This window comes from Phocoena sinus, chromosome 14 (genome assembly GCF_008692025.1).
Source record: "Phocoena sinus isolate mPhoSin1 chromosome 14, mPhoSin1.pri, whole genome shotgun sequence".
Lineage (NCBI taxonomy): Eukaryota > Metazoa > Chordata > Mammalia > Artiodactyla > Phocoenidae > Phocoena > Phocoena sinus.
The window spans coordinates 50,134,474-50,155,073 of record NC_045776.1 but is presented as its reverse complement, the minus strand read 5'-3'; the positions used below and the strand labels follow the sequence as shown (position 1 = coordinate 50,155,073).

The window sequence follows — 20,600 nt, the reverse complement described above, 5'->3', positions numbered from 1 at the left end:
CTGGCTCATAGCTCAGCCCTGTATCCTGGTTTAGCCTGAGAAGATTCTCCAAATGTGAACCACAGACTGCACACTGGGCTCCAAGCATGGCAGCTCCCCTGCTTTTCAGCACACATGGCTGGCCTGGGTTTTAAATGGCTCTCAAATCAAACTTCTCTGTTTTACTGCTTCAGCCATACTGTCGTGTGCAAAGGAGTCTCCAGCAGTAACAGTTCTAAAGGATTTCAGGGTGGAGCTCTATGCAAGATACAGCTAATTCATGAATTGCCTGAAAACCTATAATCCTTAGGAGCTGCCGCTAAGTAAAAGATACAAATTCTGCTTTCCCTACTGAATCTTAAAGTTCCTTCTCCTGAGAAACACTCAGTCACCAAGCTGGGTATTTCACGGTGAGGCATCTGCCCGAGTCATCTGCTCAGGCTGTACTTACAGAGCTGCCCATGTGGGAGAGCGCCTCTTCTGCCCGTTCCATGCGGCTTCCCTTCGTGCTCACCGTGAACGCTCTCGTGATATGGCTGCAGAACTCCACGGAGATGCCACAGCTCTGAAATAAAGTGCTTCCTTTACGACTGCCCTTCTCCAGTTAAAAACAGTAAAAGCAACCACCCCTTTTCCTGGGATCTGTGGTTATCAGGGCACCTGGGAGGTAAAGGAGCCCGGAGCACCCCCTCTAACTTACAAAGCTCCTATCACACCAACTTAAGCTGTCCCAGGAAGCTTGTGGAACCCTCCAGGCACAGTTTCCTCTAGCAGATCTGCCTCTATTACGGAGAAACAGCTGAAACCTCTCAAGTTCCCCCCAACCCCCAGCCAGCCAGCACACTGTCATTTCTTTAGCTGGGCCTCACTACCGCTCCCCCTGAAGCCACGTTCAGTTTGTATCTGAAGAGCAGATGCACTGTGTCTGTTTTCTGTTAATACTTTCTCAAATGTGCACATATTCAAGACTATTAAAAAGCACCTGGCAACCACATGGAAGGCAAAAGGTCTTGGTCAGAAAATTCCACTGAGAAGGGGCAGTTTTTCTAACTGAAAACTGAACATCATGCTGTCATCGGCTACATACTTCGGCAAAGCACCCTTCAGAATAATTTTTTTTTTTTTTTTTTGCGGTACGCGGGCCTCTCACTGTTGTGGCCTCTCCCGTTGTGGAGCACAGGCTCCGGACGCGCAGGCTCAGTGGCCATGGCTCACGGGCCCAGCCGCTGTGCGGCATGTGGGATCCTCCCGGACCAGGGCACGAACCCGTGTCCCCTGCATCGGCAGGCGGACTCTCAACCACTGTGCCACCAGGGAAGCCCCAGAATAATAATTTAAAGGCAGAATGCCTAAGCCAGACCATGACCTCACATTTCCATTGCTATACGTACCACCCACGTCCAACTCCACCTGCCACTGACCCCACCTGACCACGTGCGCCAAGAGAAGGAGCTGGGCTTGATCTCTCACCCGAAGAAACAATGTACAGCAGTGACATAAGGAGTGAGGGACAAACTGAGTGGACCAGGACTCACCATAACCAAGTTGACCAAAGAAACCGCATTCAAACTGATGCCCCAGAGCCACATGACACCGAACATGTTGACCAAGATCATAGCAATGGTGATGCACATGATCACTGCCGACCACAGCTCACAGCCCAGGAGAACCACGGTCACCAAAAAGATGGCACCCAGGGACACACCGAGGTTAAAGATAGTGTCGTCAATCATGGTCAGGTACTGTTCGTAGAAGACGTAGAACACACTGGAGAGGGGGAGAAGGTTCTGTTACAGCTTGTTTTTGCTTCTGGAATCTTTACTCCTCATCCTGCCACAACTGCAGAACAGAAACTACCTTGAGAGACATCCTCACATAAAACCTCCTTGTTTGTGCAAGACTCACCTCCAGCAGTTAAGCTGGACCTCTGACCACTGACACCCAAAGAAGGGCCTCCGAGATATGTATTTTATATAAGGTTTTTGTTGATGTGCCCAACTTTATAGGCATTTATTGACAAAGAATATTCCGTGGTATTTTGGGAAAACAAGGCCTGGTCTATCCTGAGGGCTACCCCCAGCCCAACGGGGTCTATGCAGGGCCTGAGAAGAAAATGCTTTTTCGGCAAAGTTAACCAGCTTCTCTAAGGAGTCAGGACACCCACTCCAAGAACTCCTTCCACAGGAAAACAGGCTGTCCTCTTGCCAGGAACAGGTCCAGACTCCCTTCAATGAGATTACAGGGGCTGGGGGGAAAATCACTTGTTTCTCCTACTTTTCTGTATTTTCCAAATTCAGTATTTCATAAAATATTTTCTTTATGAGGGAAAAAAAGAAAAACAATAAGTGAAAAAAGAGAAACCTCCATAGAGGCACTGTCCCCAGCGATCAGTTGCCGGGCCCTCTCTGTGAAGCTGCTCCCCAGGTGCCGCGACCCATGCCCCCTGCCTGTTTTGCAGGGTGTGAGCTCCAGCCCCGAGACCTCAGTAGGTGCTGCAGATTCTGGCCCAGGTGCCGTTTCCTGAGACAGGCTTCACCTGTGCTCAGGATGGAGCCGGGTTCAGAAGGAAAGCCGAGTGTCGGCACCCCCAGCAAGGGCACCCCAGGGTGTGGGTGCTTCCCCAGGACATCCTCATTTACAAAATCCACACGTTACCTGTATGGGAACACACGGTGATCACTTCCTTCCAGGCCCATGGTTCTGGTGATGTTGCTGGCGATGAGGCGGGCCTTTTCCATGGCGTCGATGAAGTCAGCAGAGGTCTTGAGCACCGTGTGGTAGGTCATGAAGTACGTGGCTCCGACGCCCGTGCCGTTGCTGAGGATGTTAACTGCCGCGCTGTAAGCGGCGTGTCCCCTGGGAGAAGACAGTGGTATCAAAGGCAACACCTCATGCCATACCTGCAGAATCTGAGCATCAAGGCTGAGTGGTGTCACCTGACCCTGGACTCAGGGATCAGACCAGCTGTCAATTTCAGGGACAGGGAAGCCCCTGAAAAGGCGCGATGAAGGTTTAGCTCATTCTTGCCCACACTGGCTTTTCTTTGCTGCTTTGGTTTCTTTGATGCGTAGCCGCTACTGTTTCTGTAGCTGGTTCTGCTCACAGCCCAGTGTGTTCTTCTACAGGGTTTGCTCAGCAGTGCTGTGTGACAGGAGGCGCAAACGGACAAGGGCCCTGGAATCAGACCGCCATGAGGTCGACCTCGGCCCTGGAGCCCTGCGCAGAATCACTCAATTTGGGCTGCAGTGTCATCTGCAAAGGGTGTACCACCACCCACTCATGGGGCTGTGTGGCGAGTCAGTGAAATAGTGTCGCTGAGGTGCCTGGCACGATCCTGGCACACAGGAGGCTCCCTGTCTGTTGCCCTCCTACGAGCTGAATTCATTCTGACTTCTTTTATGTAGCCGAGCATTCAGTCTGCCAGGAGACCAAGCTACAGGGTTCATTTCTTCTTTATTTTTAGGGACAGGCCTCCCATGGTACCTAGTCTAGGTCTCAAAACACAGACGTGAGATGTATGACTGACGGGACTCTGGTCACATTATGTATTCTTATGAAGAACAGGGATGTCCAGCGTTTACCTAATGTACACCTGGACATTCACCTTCCTACCAAAACATCCAAATCCGCCCAACTCCAGACTTCAGTCATCTTTGCTATTTCTGGGCCAGAGATCCTGTTTCCACAGTAGCTGGCTGCCTGGCTAGATGGGGGAGTCAGACGCCCATAACCTCGTACAGACAGGCTGGCAAGAAGCACAGTGGGGCTAAAAGAATCTAAACCTTCGGAGCTTCCCTGGTGGCGCAGTGGTTAAGAATCCACCTGCCAATGCGGGGGACACGGGTTCGAGCCCTGGTCTGGGAAGACCCCACATGCCGCAGAGCAACTAAGCCCGTGGGTCACAACTACTGAAGCCCGCATGCCTGGAGCCCATGCACTGCAACAAGAGAAGCCACCGCAATGAGAGGCCCAAGCAGCACAGCGAAGAGCAGCCCCCGCTCGCCACAACTAGAGAAAGCCCGTGCCCAGCAACAAAGACCCACCGCAGCCAAAAATAAATAAATAAATTAAAAAAAAAAAGAATCTAAACCTTCATCCCGGGTGATGTCACCAGAGCAGAGCTGCAGTGCCCCATATGCCCCAGACACAACTGAACAAACCCTTTCACATCCTGAATCGCCCGCATCCCTCCCCACAATCTGCCCTGCTGGTGGTCTGCACAGGACTGTGTCCTTCATGCCCCCAGGAGGGGAGCGTGAGACAGAATGCTCAAGCCAGGATGGAATCGGGTCAGAATGAGGAGTTTTCTTTTTTTTTTTCTTTAACATCTTTACTGGAGTATAATTGCTTTACAATGTTGTGTTAGTTTCTGCTATATAACAAAGTGAATCAGCTATACGTATACATATATCCCCATATCTCTTGCATCTCCCTCCCACCCTCCCTATCCCACCCCTCTAGTGGGACACAAAGCACTGAGCTGATCTCCCTGTGCTATGCGGCTGCTTCCCACTAGCTATCTATTTTACGTTTGGTAGTGTATATATGTCCATGCCACTCTCACTTCACCCCAGCTTACCCTTCCCTCTCCCCGGGTCCTCAAGTCCATTCTCTACATCTGTGTCTTTATTCCTATCCTGCCCCTAAGTTCTCCAGAACCATCTTCTTTTAAGATGAGGAGTTTTCTTTAAAGGCGTTTTGGTTCCTCTGCGGGACAGGGTGGGGAGTGGCAGAGAAGAGGACCTTCCCATCCACCATTCCCACCCCAGCCCTCCCCAGCTTCCCAGTGCAAATTAAAGGGGAAGCGGCCACACAGCTGAATGGGTTCCGTGTCACTTACCCTTTGCCACACTTGGGGTTCGGGTTATCGGAGAGGAACATGGGCAGGAACCTCATGAAGTCTGCGCCCTGAGGCCTCTGCTTGCCCTCTGGAGTCAGAGGCCGGCAGTGGACGCAGGCAGGGTCAACCACTGTGCAAACAGGTTGAGGGAGCCACGGTGAGAAGGATGGGTCTCCATATTAAAACATTTAAAAATAATGATAAAGAAGTGATGGGAATTCTTTTCCTGAATCCTTCTGTTTATCCAAAAGCTTCAAACACATGGTTTTCACAGTCAAACTTGAGGTCCCATCTTCATCTAACACAGGCTGTACAAATTTTCTTCCCTGAAGCAGGTTTCCTGCTTTAAGGACAACCTCAGTATGTTATTATCAGAGCCCAGGACGTCCATGTTTTTATCAAGAAAATCCTAGGACAGACTCAACACTTTTACAAAACCATGTGGCAATAGTGATAAACAAAGAAAAGCACTCCCATGAGAAGCTACGGCCAGATACCAATCAAGAGAGACCAACAGCACTGTCGGGAAAAGATGACAAACCTGAAAACCAGGGTCCCCTGACCTGGGCCTTGTTCAGCCTGCAGCCCCATGGGGGGCTGGAAAGGGGACAACAAGGTATCTCCAGAGTGAACAATGGAGGAAGGGGATGATGCCAAGGGGAATGAGATGCAGCAATGGCAGACAAACAGGTGGACGTGGAGGTAAAATGCAAATGACTTTTAAATTATAATGTTAAAGTTCTTCAGAAAAGAGGGAAAGATCTGGAAAAGGATCAAGTACCCGATGCATTGCAGAACCGATCCGTGCTGTTGTAGACTCTACAGCAAGACGACTGTGGCTTGACCCAGTCAAAATAATCGTCAATCCAGGACGAGGGAGCAAAGCCTATCCGGGTACTAGGGAAAGGAGAGAAAGGGTTACTGATGCCCCCACAAGGAGGAAGTCTTCAGTTTCAGTCCCTTTTCTTGAAATCCAAAACTTCCTTTTCTAGACCTTTTAATGCCACCCAGTCAGAAGACAAACCACGTTAGTGCTTAATGGGAAAAGCTTCAGAACGTGAGGTGGTAAATTTGCCCTTTAAAAGGTTTTGCTCAGGTAAAGCTAGATTCAACCCACATTTGGCAAGATAGATTTTCCAGGAAAAGCTATCTTTAGAGAGAGGTTTCAGGCCGAGGTCCCGGGCCAGGAGCCCGTCCGCAGCTGGGGTACTGACTAGTTGTCCAGCTGGGCGGCGTTGAAGATCTGCTGCACCAGCGAGTCGTTATTGCAGCCCAGGCCCCCGCACACCATGTTCTGCCCTTTCAGAGAAGTGTAGTCGTGCCCTCCCTCCATGACAAAGTACACGGGCGGGCCCGCGTGCAGGTAGCGATTGAGGGACTGGAAATAATCCGTCACGTAGGAGTCCTGAGAGAGAGAGAGAGGACAACAGGACACAGTGTGAACGTCCTGTGCAAGCGAGAGGGGGGCTCCCGGCCGAGACGCCTCGAGCCCAGGTTCCTGACTCCCTCCACAGCCAGCGCCCCCTCCCCACCCTGGGCCCAGGGGCTTTTCCAGTTGGTCCCACGGTCAGCAGGGCACCTCACAAGGTCAAGACCGGCTGCTCGTGTTCTGCAGCCATGCCTGAGGCCTGTGAGCTCAGAAGGCCCGGGCCTCACGGGCAGAGCTCTGGTGAGGTTCCTGCAATGCGGGAGAGCCTGCCAGCACCCACGTTTAGAAGCGGACATCAGCTGAAACACCTGCATGAGTATTTTGAAAAATGCATTCACCATGGGCTAAATGAGTTAGAATAAAAAGAAAGCGTCTTACATCTGGCATTGACAGAGACTGATCCAAGCCGATTTCTACTTTGTTCAGGACTGCGATACTGAATGACAGAACACCCACAAATACCGCTACCTGGAATGTGAAGTGAGTTACAGAGTTAGAGTTATCATGATTAAAAACATAAATCATTTATTTATCTATTTATTTATTTTATTTATTTATGGCTGCATGCAGGATTTAGTTCCCCGACCAGGGATTGAACCCGGGCCCCCTGCACTGGGAGCGCTGAGTCCTACCCACTGGACCACCAGGGAACTCCCTAAATCAAATCTTAAACACACAAAACAGGACTTTTCTAAACGAAAAGCAAGTTTAAATGACACGCTAAGAAAACAAGGAGTCTGGGACAGTAGCCGAGGTCACGGTCTCAATAGTAAAGCCACCTGGGTTCAAATCCTGGCTCTGCCACTTACAAGCTGAGTGACCCTGGGGAAGTCACTTAACCTCTCTTAGCTTCTATTTCCTCCTCAATAAAACAGGAAAAATAAGACTTGTAACATCAGATAATTTTGTGGATTAAATGAGAAAATTCTAGGGATAATCCAGAATTTAGCGTAGTACCCGGTTCTGAGCACAATACCAGATATTAAGTGTTCAATAAATGTTAGGTGTTACTATTACTTTTTTTTTTTTTTTTTGCAGTACGTGGGCCTCTCACCATTGTGGCCTCTCCCATTGCGGAGCACAGGCTCAGGACGCGCAGGCCCAGCGGCCGTGGCTCACGGGCCCAGCCGCTCCACGGCATGTGGGATCCTCCCGGACCGGGGCACGAACCTGTGTCCCCCACATTGGCAGGCGGACTCTCAACCACTGCGCCACCAGGGAAGCCCACTATTACTTTTACTGGAATGAATTTACATTCTTTTAGTGGAGATGTGGTAGATTATAGCTGTTGGCTATATCCAGTGTGTAAACTGTACTACAAAACGCTCTTGCATGGTTACTGGGGATGAGGGACAGTGCAGGGGAGGGAGGTGGGTGACACTGAAGGTGCAGGACGAGGGTGATGGAATAGATCTATATCTTGGTGCTTACACGAATCTGCACATGTGATAAGCTGACACAGAACTGGACACATACATTGTGCCAATGTCAAGCTCTTGGTTTTGATATTGAACTACAATTATGTAAGACCTTGGAAGGAAACTGGCAAAGGGCAGCTGGGTCCTTCTCTGCACTACCTCTGTTACTTTCTATGAATCTGTAATTATTTAAAAACAAAACAACCAACTTAAGACAGAAACTCTTGCTTATATTGCCTGCTAAAAATATTTTATATTTGTATATATTTGCTTCTGCATTCTTGTATATACACACACACACACACACACACACACACACACTTAACAGCTGTCAGAATCCTTCCCAAGCACTCTGATTTCTTAGAAGGCATGTGACAACTTTGGGGAGAAAAACCACAGACAGGCTCCTACCACAATGGGCCGCATCCAGTCCTTAAGCAGAAGTGGAGCATAGGCGTCTCTGAAGAAGCGGAATAAGCAGCTCTCCGAGGCCTGGATGCCTGCTCTGTCTGCCGCGCCCCCGACACAGCAGAGGATGTCCAGCCGGTTCTTCTGAGGGGATGAAGAGGAACAGAGGTCACCCTCCAGCCGCCTCACCTAGATTCTAGACTCAAATGAAACAGGCTGCACGCCTGATGACAACTTACCTCTTGACGCTTAACGTCTAACCCCAAGAGACTCACAAAACAGCTAATCTGAAGGAGGAAGTCAATGAGGACCGCCATCCCCGCAAAGAGAGAGAAGGTGTGCACAGCTGGCATCACGGACAGGCCTCCTGTGGGGAGAAGAGAGCAGCCACGTCCTTCCCAGCTGAGGGCTCAGCAGGCCTCACAGGCACGTGCACGTATGAACACGTGGCACCAGAACAGGCCAATCCCACAAGAAGAATCCCCCCAATCCTCCCACCCAAAGGCACTCTGCACGATCTGCGGGTGTCACACCAGAACCACCTGGCAAGGTTAAAATGTACGTTCCAGGGACCGGGCCCCCTCCTACTTTATCAAGACAATGGGAATTCAACCCCAATTCTGCTGTTCAGAATTCTGTGATCCCAACTCCATACTTTAACAAGCTCTCCAAGCAAATGCATGCACTTTCACATTTGAGATCCATTAACACAGGCCATTTCTTATAGTACCTGCTACGCTTCAGTCCACAAGAGGGATGGTATTTCCCATATGCTATTATATATCCAGTCAGTCTCTTGGTTTAGTTACAAATGAGGATGCTCCAAGCGTCCTCCAGGCTAAGACTCAGAAGCTGAAAACTGGCTGCCCATGGGCCAGATATATAGAAACCCATTTTAGAATTTAAAAACAGTTTTTAAAAAATAAATAGCCAATAGTTAACAATGAGATTCACAGTGTCACTTGAGAGGGAAAAAAATCTAGATTCACAGCGTCGCTTGAGAAAAAAATTGGACCTGGCAGCACTGGGCCAGCAACACATAGCTGCCTCTTGCAGATGGGACCCCAGACTCTGGGTGCCACAGTCCCCGCTGCTCATCCTGTCCCCCCAAAGTCACTCTGACCTTGAGGCCCAGGGTCAGCTGCTATCACCAACACACTTGCACTGTGTGCAAGAGAGGAAGTAACTGTTTTGCATCTGTATCCATAAAGAGAAACACAAGAGCCACAGGTTTGTTTCACAGTGCACTGCTTCGTGGAGATGGGGGATGATCTATGCTAACGGCGTGTCTGTGTCCAAAGACCACACCTACAATGTCCCTCCCATGGCCCCTTGTAAGATGACCTGGTGGCCCCTGCAGGCATTTCCATTGGGACCCACGGATCGTGTGTCTTCCCTGGACTTACTGGGCAATTCTAATCAGCGTCCTCTGCAGAGGATATGATCAGTTTTCTCTTACTACATGCCAGACATGGGGGTGGGCAGTGCCCTGCTAGTAAGACTACCGATTTCTCCACATGAAGGAATACAGAAGTGCTGGGTTTTGTGCCAGTTTATTCTGGCTCCTTGTATTGAGGGAAGACTGAAGAACTTCTGCTCATTGACGAGGCTGCTTCCCAGTGAAATGTGTGTGCAGAGGCGGGGAGACTGCCTTTCGGAACAGTGGCAAACACCTTGCGAGCTAACGCCTGTGATTTTGGAGTTGCTGCCGAGAGTGCTGTGACGGGAAGGACCCTGTGGCTGTCCTTCAAGAGTGCTATTTTCAAACCCCAGCACTTGCCATGGGTGCCCTAAACGGGCAGGGGCAGGAGTCCTAGGTATCTGAACCCCAACATCAACACCGTCCTGAAACAATGTGAGAAGGAAGACACTTGCTGGAAATTCCCTGGTGGGGGAACTAGGATCCTGCATGCCGCATGGTGTGGCCAAAATTTTAAGAAATTAAAAATTAAAAATAAATAAATAATGTAGTTAAAAAAAAGAAGACACTTGCTAATGGTATCCGAGATACTGCCACCAATTTTTCTCGTGGTCCACTCTGATACTTTCCAATCACAGAATAAAACTTAAAAAAGAGCTCAAAGGGTCATATACTGATACACCCAGGCTCAGCAAACCTCAGGGTTGGCAGATTCAAAGAGTAATTACCTAAGAAAAATGCTACCGTCTCTGAAAAGGACGACAGGAAAATACTTGGAGCCACTTCTCCCAGGACCCGGCCCACCTGCTGGTCCAGCGTCTCCCCTTGGAGACGTTCATCTCTCTTAAAAATAAAAAAAAAAGTTAAACACGCGACATTAAAGTTTCTCAATTACAATGCCACCTCTTTGCTTCTTTGGTGCCTTGTGTTAACCTGATGGTAAAAAATAATGATTAGCAGCATCTACTTGTTGTTTGTGAACTTTATACAATAAAGCGGTGAGGACCCCAAACTTCTCATGTTGATTCATTTGGGATATTTCTGAAGCCCGGAGCCAGGTAACAGGTGAGAATCTAAAGGAAGGATTGAATCAGGTTATCAGGAAAATACAAGCAACGCAGGCTGCAGGTGGCTGGACCTTTAAATAACACTCCTACATGCCACTGGGTCTCTGCCCAGGTAAGCGCTACAGGACAAGGGACCCTGGGAGAACCAACGGATTGACATCATTTTTTACATCAGTGGGTCCTGTGTTGACCTTTTGCCTTTTAGTGGCACCTCTGACAAATCCCTCATTCTTCTACACTATACTGAGAATCATTTTAATAGCTGTTGTGCCCAAAATATTTTCTACAAGCGTGTTAGCCCTTTTTGCACACATGTTGCACATATTTTAAAACCAAACTCTCACTTTATATCTATGCCACCAACCAAAGAGAATGTTGGTCTCAATCTTCTTGGTCTCAAAATGTCCAGAACAAGTTACAGGCACCAATAAGCAACACAGAGGAACGGAAACGAAGTCTCCACGTGTCACACTCAAATACTCCGCATGGAGCTGAACAGCTGTATGTGGAGCCTGGTACTTGGTCAGACTCTGTGAGACTCTGAAATGCACCTGGAAGGTCTGGACCAGAATGAAGATGTTGTCCACTCCCACAGCCAGCACCAGGAACGGGATGACTTCTATCACAATGAGGGTGAAGGGGATCTCAATGTAGCTGAAGATGCCCAAGGAGCACGCCACTGAGCTCAGCACAATCAGGATGCCCGCGATGCCCAGGGAGATTTTCGAATCCACCTGGAGATGCCACAAAGACATAAATCCTCATTTAGGGTGTTTTTTGTCCTGTTCCTAAAAGGTCCTCATTTTCACCTCTTTACCTGGATATTGCCCATCTAGATTTAAAAGTACGGTTCCCGGTTTGAGAGAAGATATGAAAAGTTGTCTAGGTCTTCCCTAGCAACATATTTTATCAGCTTACATTCTTAGGTGATGGCAAGTTAGAAAAAAAACTGGATTACGTGAAATAAACTTTAAGCTGAAGATAAGAAATTGGAACTGAAGAAAACAGATGCAGGAAGCAGAAAATGTGACAAACAAGTAAAACACAGGACAATTTAAGGTAGTTTTGAACATAATGAATTAGGATTAAGCAGAGGCAAAACCATGCCATCACGCTGTGTACTGTCATTTCCCTCTAACACACATACACATACACACCTACACACCCCACTTACCAGAAACCTGCTACAGCTTTTGATATGCCCCAAGGCTATGGAAATATATAAAAACATGATGCCATAGCTGATTAGAACAGTGAAGATATCACTGTTACTTTCACGGTTTATTTCATCTTCAATACTTCGTTCAGCCTTAAAAGAAATGGTCAGATTTGGATTCTTGTAGTTTTTCACAAAATTAATAAACCTAAAAGGGTAAGCAAAATTTTGTATTTTTAGTTAAAACTTAGTGACAACTAAGTAAGGAACTTCTTCGTAACTTCTACGACACAAAAGCCACACTTAACCCTTATACCTCGTTAGGACCTTCTAAACTGGCAAGTAGAAGGTAGGACACTTCCAGATTACGAAGTTCCAGACATGCTGAGTTTTCCAGTATTTAAAACAGGTTTAGAACAAGTTTAAAAACTGCTTCATGGTCTCACTTCTTTTTTACTAAAAATGATTTCTAAATGAAGTATATTATACTACAGACATATGCTCATGGAACAAAAATTTTAAAAGTTGATCTACAGATTCAATGCAATCCCTATCAGAATCCCAGCTGACTTCCTTGTAGAAAGACAAGCTGTTCTAAAATTCACATGGAATTGCGAGGGGCCCAGAATACCCCAAATCTTCTTTTTCAAGAACAAAGTAGGAAGATTCACACTTCCCAATTTCAAACTTACTACAAACCAACAGTAATCAAGACAGTGTGGTTACAAGCACAAGGCAAGGACAGGCATACAGATCAAAGAATCAGAACTAAGAGTCCAGAAATATGCCATGTATCTGCCTTCACCTAATTTTCAATAAAGGTGGCAAGACTATTAATGGGGGAAAGAATATCTTTTCAACAAATGGTCTGGGGCAACTGGAGAGCCATATACAAATAAATGCAGTTGGACCCTTACCTCACACCATGTATAAAGATTAACTCTTAACTCAATGGATAAAAGACCTTTTAAATGTAAGAGCTAAAACTATAAAACTCTCAGAAGAACACATAGGTGTAAATTTCCAGGTCCTTGGGTTAGGCAATGGTTTCTTGGCTATGACACCAAAAGTATGAATAACAAAAGAGAAGATAGATAAATTGGACTTTACTGAAATTAAAAACTTCTGTGTTTCAGAGGATACCAAGAAAGGCAAAAACACAGATTGGAGAATGGGAGAAAATATTTGCAAATCATACATCTGATAAGGGACTTGTAGAATATATAGCAATTCTTATAATTCGATAATAAAAATACAAATAACCCAGTGAAATAAATGGGCAAAGGATATGAATAAACATTTTTCCGAAGAAGTTACACAAATCAGTGCATGAAAAGATGCTCAAATTCATGAGTCATCAGGGAAATGCAAATCAAAACTGCAATGAGGGAATTCCCTGGTGGTCCAGTGCTTAGGACTTGGTGCTTTCACTGCCGTGGCCCGGTTCAAGCCCTGGTTGGGGAACTAAGATCCCACAAGCTGTGCAGTTTGGCCGAAAAAAAACAAAATAAAACAAAAAAAACTGCAATGAGATACCACTTCACACCCACTAGGATAGCTAGAATCAAAAAGTCAAATAATAACAAGTGTTGACGAGGTGTGGAGAATCTGAAACCTCCATACACTGGTGGGAATGTAAAATGGTGCAGTCACTTTTTTTTTTTGGCTGCGCCGCACAGCACGTGGGATCTTAGTTCCCCAACCTGTGGAAGCAGAGCCTTAACCACTGGACCACCAGGGAAGTCCCATCGGTGCAGTCGCTTTGGAAAAAAGTCTGCCAGTTCCTCAGAGTTACCGTATGATCCAGCAATTCTACTCCTAGATATATACCAACTAAGAGAAATGAAAACATGTTCACACAAAAACTTGTATATGAATGTTTGTAGTATTATTCCTAATAGCCAAAAGGTAGAAACAGCTCAAATGTTCATCAACTGATGAATGGATAAACAAAATGTGGTATATCCATAGGATGGGATATTCTTCAGCCATAAAAAGGAACGAAGTACTGACACAGGCTACAACTTGGATGAACCCTGAAAACATTATTCTAACTGAAAGAAGCCAGACCCAAAAGTCCACGTACATGATTCCATTCATATAAAAGTCTGGAATAGGAAAATCTAGAGACAGAGAGTAGATTGGTGGCTGGGTAGGGCTGGGGGTTAGGAGGGTGACCAATAAAGAAGATGGGATTTCTTTCTGTGGTAAAGAAAATGTTCTAAAATTGCCCATGGTGATGTTTGCACACATCTGTGAATATACTAAAAGCTACTGAACTGTACGCTTTAAATGGGTGAACTGTATGGTATATGAATTATATCCCAACAAAGCTGTTCAGAGTCCCTGTCTCCCTCGGTCCCCTCTTCCCATTCTCTAGAGGTTATACCACAGCTAACCGGTTCCCAGGTCATTTGTTTGATATCTTTTCTAGGCATGGATGGCATGCATAGCATATATTTGTCCAAACATGCTGACTGCAGTTTTTAGTCACTATCTTGAACCATTTATTTGCCTCACCATCTTTAATGACGAAATAATATTCTACTGCACTTCTCCCTACTAACATACACTCAGCCTGCTTAGGTTTCGCTGTTAGAAAAGAATGCAAGGAACATTTCTGCATAGATACTTTTGCATTCTTGTTGCAGGGATATGTATTAAAAGAATGTTTATAAGTAAATTTATTAATAGATTTTTTTTTTCATAGCACCACCAGTACCAAGTGAAAAAAATGGCATAACTTAGATCTACTGTTGGTTAATGTAGTTGAACTAATTGTAAATGCTTTCTGCTACGGTCCACCTTCCCCCAGAAAGAACAGCTTGTTTAGACCCTGTGAGCAACTCACTCTCCTTCCCAGGCCTGGGCCTTCTGGAGCTTCTCTGTATCGTTACAGTAATTATTGACAGGAAAGGTAATCACAAGGGCTGTGGCGTTATTGTAGTTTTCATCTAGAAAGGAAAAAGGTGACATCAAAAAGCAGATTACAAGCGTGCAGAAAACTAGATCAATACGAGGGGAAAATCACAAGCCAGTTAGGTGCCTGGTTTCTCATAGGGCTGAAGCCTATACACACCTGAGCTCGAGGAACACAACAGGAGATCTGGTGCCTGTGTAGTTCAGCTAGTGAAGAAAAAGGACCCTCGTGTGGAAGTAGGCACAGTTGTCATTCATATCATCATTACTACACGGCATGTGCATGGTGACAATTTCAAACAGAGCGGAAAGGTGTTCAGGGAAAAGCCTCCCTCCTCCCTCAGTCCCCGTCTGTGTCTCAGCTCTCCTCCCCACACCATGGCACTGTGACTCCTTCCAGCCACGGTCCATGTGCATAAGCACAGTCTCCCCTTCCCTCCTTGTTTACACAAGCGGTGACACGCTCTTCTGCAAATGCTGCTTTTAAAGTCGTATCCTGAGAATGCTCTGTTTTAGTACACAGAGAGTGTCCTTATTCTTTTTTCTGCTGTATGATATTTCCTAGTATAATTTAACCAATCTCCAGTTGATGGCTATCTTTGCAAATCTTTTTGGTATTATATACAGAATTACTACAAAGAATAACCTGATATTTCCAATATGTACAATGTAATTCGTAGAATCAATTCTTATAAGTACAATCACAGAATCAAAAAATATGTGCATTTCTAATTTTGATAGATGCCCCCCAACTGCCCTCCAAAGAGGCCTCCTGTTTTTCATTTCTTTCTTCAACAAAATATTTACTGAGACCTACTTTGTGCCAGACATTATCTTAGAGACTATGGATACATCAGTGAGCAAAGGAGATAAAAATCTCCGTCTTCCTGGAGCTTATATTCCAGTAACCATTTATACTTCCACCAACAATGTGGTTTCCCCACATCCATCCACAAAAGATTTTATCAAACACTTAGATCTTTACTAATCTCTTATGTAAAAGATTGAAGTGAGAGGCATTTCACTAATTTGGAGTAAGGTTCAGCATTTTCCCCATATAACTGAAAGCCACTTGCATTTCTTCCTTTGTTAACACTCATATGACTTCTGCCCACTTTTCTTTTGGGTGGCTGACCTTCTCTCTTTTCCCCAAGAGCTATCCACATATTAAGGAAATGCTGTCTGTTATGTACACTAACTTTTTTTTTTCTCCAGTTTGCTGTTTGTTTTTTAAACTTTGTTCTCTACACAGGAATTTTAAATTCTCATGCAGTCAAATTCATCAGTGTTTCCTTCTGTGGCTTCTGCATTGTGTGTCCTGCTTAGAAATGCCTTCTCCATTTAAAAATTATTTTTAAAAATTCATCCTGCATTCTCTTCTAGTACTTTAATAGTTTCACTTCTTATCCTGTAATCGTTGTTCCATTGGAATTTAACTCTGGTGGAAGGAATAAGGTAGAGAACAAATTTAATTTTGATGGCTGTGGCTACCCAGCTGGTGACACCATCTTTTCCCCACTGATTAGAAACCACATGGTGTTACATAAGGCAGAGTAAAATTTACAGCTCACAACTTCTCCCTTCCCACTGGATGAGGAGAAGAACATCTGGCTTCTTCTTTAGGCTGGAGAAAAACCTGTTAGGCTGCCTGTAATTAGGCTTCAGATGCCAAAGCTGTCACATGATTCACTACCCCATCACACCTAACAGAATCTGCTCCAAGGTGCTGCAGGAACCAGCAAAGAGCAAACCAACCGCCTCTCCCACTATAAAAGTGTTTGAATTCTCAGCCAACTGGTTTAGAAGGAAAAAAATCTATCCACTTTGTTTCTTTTCCCCCATCTCACATATTATCTCTCCCCCATTACAGACGTTCTTTTTTTTTTTTTTTTTTTTTTTTTTTTTTTTTTTTTTTTTTTTTTTGCGGTACGCGGGCCTCTCACCGCTGTGGCCTCTCCCGCTGCGGAGCACAGGCTCCGGACGCGCAGGCCCAGCGGCCATGGCCCACGGGCCCAGCGGCATGTGGGATCTTCCCAGACCGGGGCACGAACCCGTGTCCCCTGCATCGGCAGGCGGACTCCCAACCACTGCGCCACCAGGGAAGCCCATTACAGACGTTCTTAACCAGAGGGCTAGAGACTCCACAGGGGCTCTCTCAACGAGTTTCAAGGGTTCCATGAACTCCCTGAAACTGAGCAACGTATTACGTGGATGTACACAATGGCATTACTCTGGGAAAACGTCCTTAGCTGTCGACAGCTTTCCCAAGAGTAACCTAAAAATGGCTAATACCACTTCCTTCAAATGCACAATAAAACCCAAAGCCGAAGGAGATACTATATTTGGGACCCAATATACTGGGTAAATAATAAGAGTGCTCGATTGATGAAATCTTCGTAATTATCACTTGACTGTTAATGACAGAACCAAGACTACTTTATCTAGCAGGAAGAGTAAAAGCTTCTCTCACCATCATAGCCTCCTAACACAAGCCACGGGAACACTGGTCCACCAAAGGTCCCCAGGCAAGGATCGTGGAGCAAACTGGTGTCATTCAGGGAGGCGGGAGCCCTGCCAAGAATTCAGAAAACACCACCCAATTAGAACAACCTTAAGACGTCACAGAGACCTAAACGTTTACGCAGCAGTCATGAGGCGGATTAAGAATGTGAGCCTGAGGTTGGTTCCTTGGATGAATAATAACAGTTCAGTAGTTGCTTTTGGGAGCTCAGCATCACTGAGAGGCAGGCACATACAGTGCAATGTGGTTGATGTCACCTGGTGCACAGAGGAGGGGGCCGCTAATACGTGGGGAAAACCGCCACCATGAAGAAAAGAGCTGTACAGGCCAGGTCTCTAAGGTTGAGGGGCGATTCACCTGGGAGGGAAGAAGTGAGGGCTTCCACACACCACACTGGTGGGAAGAGAAGAAAGAGCATGAGGACAGGTACAGGAAAGGATAGAGTGGACGGCGGCCTGAGGGACCACAGAAAGTCCTGGGTCTAGAGCATGGGGTACTCATGAAGGGGGGCCTCCCAGGCAGGGGGTGGGGCTAGGAAGGAAGAGGGAAGCAGCGGAAAAAAGGGGTAGGCGCCATGCTAAGCAGTTTGGATTTTTATCCTGTAGACACTAGGGAACAATCAGATGTGGGGAAAAGGGAGGTCATGAGCTGTTTGACAAAGATAACTCGGGTGGCAAAGCGGAAGGAGGTCTGGAAGTAGGAAAGAAAGAAGCAGGGAGACCAGGCCAGGGATGCAAGCAGTGCAGGAGAGACAGACAACCGGTGACAGGGAACCAGCATTTCAGCACAGAAGTCAGGCAGACGCTGGGCACACGTGAAGGTCCTCGTATATAATGTGAACCACCGCCCTTCAGCGCCAAGGGACAAGGGACGGGCTCAGGTCCTGGAGCTCAGGTCACTGCTGGGGGCAAACAGCAGGGCTGCATAGAAGCTGAGTCCTGTCAACCCACACATGTGGGGCTCTGCTGCCACACTGTGGGCTTGAGGGCTCATGCTGAGGTTAAAACCCATAAGAGCTACGTGAGGAAGAGTCCAGGCATCCTGTAAGCGGTTAGGCGTTGATGCCATCATGTGATGCGGGGGAAGCAGGAGGTCTGTGCTTGGTTCTGGGCTAGCCGGGCTCCTGCAGGGCCTGCATGCCCCCAGGCGGAACAGCCCAGGGAAAGGTGGAGGGTGAGGAGGGAGTTGAGAGCTGGGGACGCACAAGCGGAACCACAGACAACACACACCTCTGCCGCGCAGGAGAGGAGGTGCTCACGGTGGTGCTTCCACACCTGTGTGAACCACACTCCCCTCGGGCAAAACACCCATCTCATGTGTCTCCCCTGTGGCCAAAATTCTGTCGATATTTTATTTTGTAAAACAAACAGAGAGAAAATAACTTTTTTCTTTAAATACTAAAGTTAAATAATACTGAACCTTTCTTTCCAATTACCAGTGGCCACCCTGTACCACCTGTCCTTCGGAGAACACTGCTTTGGGTACACGGGCTACACTTATTGTTTCACGGGCTTGTGTTTATAGATGTGACATCCTGAAGAGAGTAAACACAGCCCAACCATCTAGAGTCAGTCACATTCCAGTAACAAAAAGAGACGGAACCTAAAGTCACCAAACCAGGTCAGAAGCTAGAGCAGTTGGCTGTCAAGATGTGGTTAACTGAGCAGCACGTTCACAGGTGACAAGGAATAATTTCTCTGCTTCCATAATGAAGAAACAGCCAGGGCTTCCCTGGTGGCGCAGTGGTTGAGAGTCCGCCTGCCGATCCAGGGGACACGGGTTCGTGCCCCGGTCCGGGAGGATCCCACATGCCACGGAGCGGCTGGGCCCGTGAGCCATGGTCGCTGAGCCTGCACGTCCGGAGCCTGTGCTCCGCAACGGGAGAGGCCACAGCAGTGAGAGGCCCACATACCGCAAAAAAAAAAAAAAAAAAAAGAAACAGCCACAGTGGTGGTCTGATTGGCTGAACAACTGTCTCTGGGCCAGATCAGGCCAAGGTACATGGATGGCATCCAGAGACGGCAGACGCAAGCCGCAAGCCGCTCCTCCTGCCGCGGGACAGGCCTAAAGATCACCTCACAGGTCACCGAGCACGCTTCTCTGTGTCTAATTCAAACCATACACGCACCCTGCCCAGCCAGTCGAGCCGCCGAGGCGAAGCAGCTTCAGTGCCCTCCGATCTAACTGCACTCTAATCCAGCCCCCACTCCTCGAGGGGATGCTGCACATTTTAAAAACTCAGTATCATGAAATAAATTTATACTTGAAAGACAAGAAAAAGCACTATAGGCTTCTATTTTTGCACTATTTAACCAGCTCAGGAATGCCTGGGGCAGTGCAACTATGTGTTATCAATCCAGGCGGGAGTCAGGGGCTGAGCGGTACCTGCCGTTCCTCAATGACACACCACGAATGCCTTGCCCCAGGGCCTTTGCACCTGCTGCCCGCCTACACGGAACACTCCCCCCACCCCCCCAACCCCAACTCTCCCAGGCCTCCGTCTTCCCTTCTGCTGACCAGGTCTCTGCTGCACGGAGAGCGGCATGCCCCCTGCACTCCCTGCCCTCGCCCAGCTTCCTTTCCCCACTGCATCGCCTCTACCTGGCACCGTCTCAACCCGGTGTCAGGGCCAGCGGCTACTGTTCACCCTCTGCCTCCCTTCATTAGAAGGAAGGCTTTGCCTGGAGGATCCCACTGTTTACCCCTGCTGGGGCTCCAGTACCTTCAACGGTGTGTGGCCACAGCAGGGGCTCCAATGTTGGAGGAATGAAGGAAGGACTGTCCCTGCCACTTACCGAACGCAGTACAGGAAGTGTGTGTGGTAATCCGCGTACACAAAGAAGTCGTCTCCTACTTTGTGGTCCAGCACGGAATGGCTGTTCTGGAAGTAATTTAACACGCTCATGATGGTGCAGTGCTTGTTATATGGTGAGAGGGGGGCCAAGCAGATGTCCTGGAGTGTCACAGTCTCATTGTTGTAAGATGCAGTAATGTTCTCGATGGCTGTTTGTAAGTCAAGAACCTGAAGGATGATTTTTAAAATAAACAAACCCAGAAATGTATCAGTTTTCCCTCAGAGGCTGACTAACCGTTATCGCCTGGAGGAGTCAGAAGGTAAAGAGGATTTGGCGAAAATTCTTCCTGAGACAGGGAAGGCTGAGACACATGACGGTTAAAAAAAAAAAAAAAATTTTTTTTTTTTTTTAAAACATATTTTTGGTGACTTCCCTGGCGGTCCAGTGGGTAAGACTTCACCTTCCAATGCAGGGGGTGAGGGTTCAATCCCTGGCTGGGGAGCTAAGATCCCACGTGCCTCACAGTCAAAAAACCAAAACATAAAACAGAAGCAATACTGTAACAAATTCAATAAAGACATTAAAAATGGTCCACATCAAAAAAAAAAATCTTAAAAAGAAAACAAACATATTTTTGCTGAGGAACAG

General features: G+C 47.1%; 1 protein-coding gene across 1 annotated transcript in view; it reads right to left on the bottom strand.

The window, feature by feature from the left end:
- The window catches only part of NPC1 (NPC intracellular cholesterol transporter 1), a 47,666-nt gene that overhangs the window by 1,956 nt on the left and 25,110 nt on the right, over positions 1-20,600 (bottom strand). Inside the window, exons 9-23 of the mRNA XM_032654001.1 lie at positions 19,953-20,179; positions 17,107-17,207; positions 14,569-14,671; positions 11,736-11,925; positions 11,113-11,295; positions 10,223-10,337; positions 8,314-8,441; positions 8,078-8,218; positions 6,627-6,716; positions 6,034-6,224; positions 5,601-5,716; positions 4,820-4,949; positions 2,635-2,835; positions 1,515-1,746; positions 431-544 (exon numbers count right to left, since the gene is read on the bottom strand). Coding sequence (XP_032509892.1) covers positions 431-544; positions 1,515-1,746; positions 2,635-2,835; positions 4,820-4,949; positions 5,601-5,716; positions 6,034-6,224; positions 6,627-6,716; positions 8,078-8,218; positions 8,314-8,441; positions 10,223-10,337; positions 11,113-11,295; positions 11,736-11,925; positions 14,569-14,671; positions 17,107-17,207; positions 19,953-20,179 — 2,262 coding nt within the window. The remainder of the gene's footprint in view (positions 1-430; positions 545-1,514; positions 1,747-2,634; positions 2,836-4,819; positions 4,950-5,600; positions 5,717-6,033; positions 6,225-6,626; positions 6,717-8,077; positions 8,219-8,313; positions 8,442-10,222; positions 10,338-11,112; positions 11,296-11,735; positions 11,926-14,568; positions 14,672-17,106; positions 17,208-19,952; positions 20,180-20,600) is intronic.